Source organism: Solanum verrucosum, unplaced genomic scaffold (assembly GCF_900185275.1).
Source record: "Solanum verrucosum unplaced genomic scaffold, falcon-dt-bn FXZP01000652.1, whole genome shotgun sequence".
NCBI lineage: Eukaryota > Viridiplantae > Streptophyta > Magnoliopsida > Solanales > Solanaceae > Solanum > Solanum verrucosum.
In genome coordinates, this window is record NW_026020704.1 from 1 (window position 1) to 6,609 (window position 6,609).

Genomic DNA, 6,609 nt, shown 5'->3' on the forward strand with positions numbered 1-6,609 from the left:
AGCCTTAGACCTTGGAAACTTTATTCCAAGAAAATAGTTCAATTCACCTAAATCCTTCATCTTGAAAATTTGTTGTAGGGCTCTTTTTTTTTTCTTCTACTAGCTTAGGCTACTTCCTATAATCAAAATGTCATTAACATGTACCAAAATTATTGTAGTCCCTTCAGAATTCTTCTTTGTAAACAAGGAATGATCATATTGGCTTTGATTGAAGTTCAATTTTTTGTAATGCTTCTCTAAATTTGTGATTCCATTGTCTTGGTGCTTGTTTAAGACCATATAGAGACTTTACCAGTCTACATGCCTTCTTCTCTGTCTGACTGGTTAAACCTTATGGCACACTCATGTAGATTTTCATCTTGTAAATTACCATATAGAAAAATATTGTACATAATCCATTTTGATGAATGTGCCATTGTCTTGCCATAACTAATGCTAGAATAGTTCTTACAGTCACCATTTTCACCACAAGGAAAAATGTTTCTTTGTAATCTATCCCCTCTTTCTGACTGTACCCCTTAGCAACTAACCTTGTTTTAAATCTTTCTACCTCCCCAGTAGACTTGTACTTCATTTTATAAATCCATCTGCAACCAATTGCAGACTTTCCTTTCGGCAAATCAACCAGTTCCCAAGTTATGTTGTTTGTTAGTGCCTGTATCTCAGCATGCATTGCCTCTATCCATTTAGGCTCTTTACATGTTTTTGCATAAGTTGTAGTTCTGTAAGAATAGAAGTTGCAGCAACAAAAGCTTGATAGGACTTAGACAAATGACCATAGGCCACATACTCAGATATAAGAAACTGTACATTCTTATTGATGTTTAGTGAAACAAAGCCCTTCATCCACACAGGTGGATTATACCCCTCTTGTTGATCTCCTGGTCACCATTCTTTCATGATTCTGCTGTGACTCACCTGAGTCATAAGTATGACCTTCTACTAGTTAACCTTGTTACTATGTCTTGTTCAGAATCTTCTGGCATAACACCTTCAACTTTCGGTCCACACTCCACTTCTGATTCACCTCCTTGTCTAAGAGTGACATCACTAGATACAAATCAGGCTTTGGATACCAATCCAGGCTCAAACGTTTTTTGTACTCATGTTATCCACAAAAGGACCAACAACTCTTTTTATTCAACCTATCAGTAAAAGGAAATATTGATTCTTTGAATATGACATCTCTACTCACAAATAAGTTACTAGATGCTAGATGAAGTATAATATACCCTTTCTGAGTTTCTGAGTACCCCATATGTACTGAGGCCTTGGACCTTGATTTTAATTTATCATTTTTTTGATAAAATTTTAGCGAAACACAAACACCCTAACACTCTCAGGTATGTCAACAAAGGTCTCGTTCCATACAATCTCATATGGAGATTGACCTCCTAGCTAGTACCCTACTAGGAATTCTATTATTAAATATGCAGCTGCCAAGTTAAACACAAACCCCAATATCTTAAAGGAATATGACCATGAAATGTCAAGGCCCTAGTTATTTCCAAGACATGTCTATATTTCCTTTCTGCCACTCCCTTTTGTTGTAGACCTCTTGATGAAACTATACCTTTTTCTTTTAGCATACTTGCACATACAGAGGTTTTATCAAATTGAGTCTTAACAAACTGCAAAAAATATGACCAAAAGCCACACATACATCTGACTTATTTTTCAATAGAAATAACCAAGTCATTCTACTAAAGTCATCAATCAATCAGGAAAATCTATTACCATCAAATGTTGATTTCTTATATGGTCTCATACATCTAAATGAAATTCAAATCAACACATGACTACTTTTAATGATACTACCTGGTTTTTCCACAAGGACACAAAAACACTTATTCAAAACTTGATCAATAGACTTAGTACTAACATGAAACAACTAGTTCAACATATGAGATGACATATGACCTAGCCTCTTGTGCCACATATCAACCTCCTCTTTCGATAATTTCCTTGTTTCTTTCTCCTTTCCTTTTAATCCACAAGCTTGATGATGTAGTTGGCTTTGTGTAAAGTGATTGAGTAGCAAGTATAACCCAACATCTTCCTTACCGATCTCCCTCACCTTGCCAGTGTAAAGATCCTGAAACACACATAAATGTGGATATAATGTGACTGAGCAGCCCAATCCTGAGTCACTTTGCTTACTAACAACAAATTGTATTTGAAATTTTGAATATGAAATACATTTGTAATTAAACTCCTTGGATAAATATGAAACGATCATGTATGAGCCACCTGTGCCACTTGGATAAAAGAGTAGGAAGGAACACTTACCTTGCCTCTGTACAACTCATGAATGACTGAACTCAAATAAGTCACATGCAATAATAAGCAATAACAAACTCAACTTTACTTATATATAAAAGTAATATAACTTTTGTGGGAGATTCTCTAACCGAGAACCACCACTATGAGCCTAAGTGGTGATACATCGTCTTGCCCACGCTGCCAAAACTGTCATATACTTTACCGTCATATAGAACGCTTAACTTAGTAGATCCACTAGTCTATGCTAAAAGCGTCTTAAGGAGTCATATAAAAAGTATGATCAATTTACTACCGATGTTGGTTACATGGTTTATAGAGACTTGAGTTAATATAAACTCGCATTCCCATATCGGTGCTCAATACTACTCCCAAAATATACTTAGCTCATATGTTTGTAAAAAAACAAAACTTTTTCTTTGAATTGAGATAATTATTCAAGACTTAGTTTAAAATCTCTTTTTGGAATCGATGTTCCCTTTTCTTGCTCAAATATGTAAAAACATTTATAAACTCTTTGAGAATACTTAGTTCCTTTATAGCTTTTGAGAAATGAACTCGACTCTTTACTCTTTGCTTAACTTGAAACTTGATCCTTAAAATGAAGTTAAAACGTTTGTTAAAGACTCTTGAAAACTTTAAGAAACTTTGCTTTGACTTGCTTCTTAACTTCTAGACTTGACTCTTAACTTCTTTGACTTTGATCTTAACTTTCCTTGAATTGAATTTTGGATTCAAGGTTCATGATCTCATGTTTATGGATTATTTCATGATGGTTAGATGTACCTTAGAGTGTTAGAATCAACTAGGAAACATAGGTACATCACTTAGAAACTAGTACGAAAAGATGGGGGGAAAATGGGGTGAATTGGCGTCCTTGGCGCTCTGAGAGGCGTAGGGCGCCATTCCCCAAACCTCAGAGAACCTACTGGGTGCACTGGCTGGCGCGGTGCCCCAAGGCCAAAATGTCAGACACTGCTTTGGGGGCGCTGCTGGCGCGACGCCTCACCTCTTTACCCAGAAAATTCTGAATTTTCTCCTTCGTTTTTCATCTCTAACCCTCCAATCTTCCCTAGTTCCTTTCCAAAACACTTAAGGTCATTAGTACTCTCAAATTACAACAGATCTAACTCGAAAATCCACGCGAAAACATGAATCAAATAAACAAGAAACTTCAACAACACATCCAATCAAGAACATAACAATATCTTTCAAGAACTTCACTTTTTAACATGTAAACAACTCAAAATCGCTGAATTGAAACAAGTTGGTGTGTGGGTGAGCTAACCCATCACTAAAAGATCTCACATACCTTAATAGGTCTCAACCCCTGACGAATTCCACTCAAAATGCTTGACGTTCTTGGCGAAATCTTGGTTTTTCTCCTTTTCTTTCTTCTTTTCTCTTTTCTCCAAGCCGTAAACGTATTCTAATTTTCCAAAACTGAATTAAGTTCTGTTTTTACCCCAATAAAACCCTAAAAATGAATTAGGAAATTAATTAGAGAAAAGACTAGTTTGTCGTTCCTTAAATCCGGATTCGGACTTTCCTCAATCCAACAACCCAACTTCCAAAAGGCATAACTCACTCATACGTTGTCGAAATTGCGCAAACTTGGCTGTGTTGGAAAGATCTCTCCAAGGGATTTCCAACCATATCAAGATCTGCTCCTAACTCATCCCGAGCTAGGAGTTATGGCTGTTTGAAAATGGCCAAAACTCACTTTCTTAACTTAGACAAAAATTTCCAGATTTCCTTATTCTTTCCAAAAATATATATTTTCATATTTTAAACTCTTTATAGTCGTTTTCTAAGTGCGAGATGTTACACTGGGTAAAGGGGGCCTCGATCCACAAACACAGACCACAGACCCTGGCCTACGGACCGTGGGTCAAGACTTAGCCATTTTCTGAGCTGGGTTGGGGAGGAGTTGTAGTGGTGAACCGTGGACCACCAGTACGGGTCGTTGTCTGACCTATGGTCTGTGGGTGGAAACCGTGGGTTGCACCTGCAATTTCTCAAAATCTACATTTTGGTATGTTTCAAATACAGGGTGTTACATTATCTCCCCTTTGGGACCATTCGTCCTCGAATGAAGACTAAACTAGCTGAGTATGGAGTGAGAAGCTACAATCCCTACCACTAAGTACTGAAATTGATTTCTGACTGAACTTAGTTCCAAGAACATGCAAATGCACTGAAAATGCAAGGATAACTGAAGGAACACATTACTAGACTGAATTAGCGCATGAATGAATGAAAAACTGAAGAGGAACTATTACCTCAAGCTGGAATGGAATCGAAGGAAAGAGGTGAGGATACTTGGACTTCATGGCTGCTTCTGCTTCCCAAGTAGCTCCCTCTACGGACTGACTCCTCCACAAAACCTTGACTGAAGTGAATTCTTTGTTTCTCAACCTTCTAACCTGACGATCGAGAATCTCAACTGGTACATCCTCATAACGAATACTATCTTTCACAACCACACTCTCTAATGGCACTAGATGCTGGATCACCCACACACTTCTTTAAAGAGAAATGTGAAAGACTGGATGCACTGCTGCTAGTCTGCTGGCAACTCTAACTCACAAGCCACTTTGCCAATCCTTTTAGAATATGTAAGGGACCATATCTAGGACTGAGTTTCCCTTTCTTGCCAAATCTCATCACCCCTTTCATAGGCGACATTTTCAAGAAAACCCAATCATCAACTTAGAACTTAGTTCCTTTCTCCTTACATCTGCATAAGACTTCTGGCACTCTAGCAGTCTTAAGTCTATCTCTAATGATTTACACTTTCCATAGCATCATGAATTGAATCTGGTCCTATCAAGGTTGCTTCACCACTTCAAACCAACCAACTGGAAATCTACATCTACGCCCATACAATGCCTCAAAAGGGCCATATGAATGCTAGAATGGTAACTATTGTTGTAGGCGAACTCTATATAAGGAAGGTGATCATCCCAACTACCTTGAAAGTGATCACACAAGCTCTCAACATGTCCACTAAGGTCTGAATGGTACGCTCTGCCTGACCATCTATCTGCGGATGAAATGTTGTGCTAACATTAAACTGAGTACCAAGACCTTTCTGAAATGACTTCCAAAATGAGAGGTAAACTGAAGACTTCTATTCGAGATGATAGACAAATGAACCCCATGCAACCTGACTATCTCATTAATGTAAAGCTTGGCATAGTCCTCCGCTGAATCTGTAGTCTTGATAGCCAAAAAGTAGAAGACTTAGTTACCCTGTCAATAATCACCAAATGAGTCATGTTGTCTACGAGTACGAGGTAAACCTGTAATGAAGTCCATGTTGATCACTTCCACTTCCAAGTATGAATGTTTATCTCTTAAGTCATACCTCCTGGTTTCTGATGTTCTACCTTCACTTGCTGACAATTGGGGCACTTAGCCACAAAATCTGCTATATCCCTCTTTATACAATTCCATCAAAGGACTTCCCGCAGATCACGGTACATCTTAGTGGAGCCTGGATGAATAGAATACCTGGAATTATGGGCTTCTGCAAGAATCTGTTGTCTCAACTCTCCCACATTAGGAACACATAATCAACCCTGGTAGCGAAGCACACCATCTCCCCATTGGGAGAAAACCTCAACTATCGACTGATGGAATGCACCCTTTAGTTGAATTAATATTGGATCATTGTCTTGCTTTTCCTTAACCTCTGCTACCAATGAAGATTCGACCCATTCTGGACTGTTACACCACTATCTAATATGCTCATAAAGAAACTTAAGCGAGCAAGTCTGTGAACATCCTTTGTTAGTTCCTTTCTTTCTTCCTCAACAGGTGCTACATTACCCATAGATAGTCTACTAGGAGCATCTGCTACTACATTTTCCTTACCATGATGGTAATGCACATTCATATCATAATCCTTGAGGAATTCAAGCCATCTCATTTGGTGAAGATTAAATTTTTTCTAGGTGAACACATACTGAAGGCTCTTATGGTCTGTGAACAGATCTACGTGAACACCATAAATGTAATGTCTCCAAATCTTAAGTGCAAACACCACTGCTGCAAGCTCGAGGTCATAAGTTGGATAATTCTTCTCATGCACCATAAGTTGTCTGGAAGCATAAGCTATAACCTTACCTCATTGCATCAACACACAACCTAGGCCGACTCTAGATGCATCACAATAAACACATAACCGTCTGAACCCTCTGGTAGAGTCAAAACAGGAGTTGTAGTCAACCTATTTCAATTTTGCGAAGCTTTTCTCACAATCATCTGACCATCGAAACTTGACCATCTTCTGAGTCAACCTAGTCAATGGTGAGGTTATGGATG

At 38.2% G+C, this 6,609-nt stretch overlaps 1 protein-coding gene across 1 annotated transcript; it reads right to left on the reverse strand.

The window, feature by feature from the left end:
- Window positions 1-451: 451 nt before the first annotated feature.
- LOC125812401 (uncharacterized mitochondrial protein AtMg00820-like) lies at window positions 452-1,258 on the reverse strand (the record flags this gene model as incomplete). Its single annotated transcript, XM_049491899.1, has 3 exons — window positions 1,233-1,258; window positions 952-1,050; window positions 452-722 (listed from the first exon to the last, which is right to left on the reverse strand). Coding segments are annotated over exons 1-3 (396 nt in total), but the record flags the coding sequence as incomplete, so codon positions are not given.
- Window positions 1,259-6,609: the final 5,351 nt, after the last annotated feature.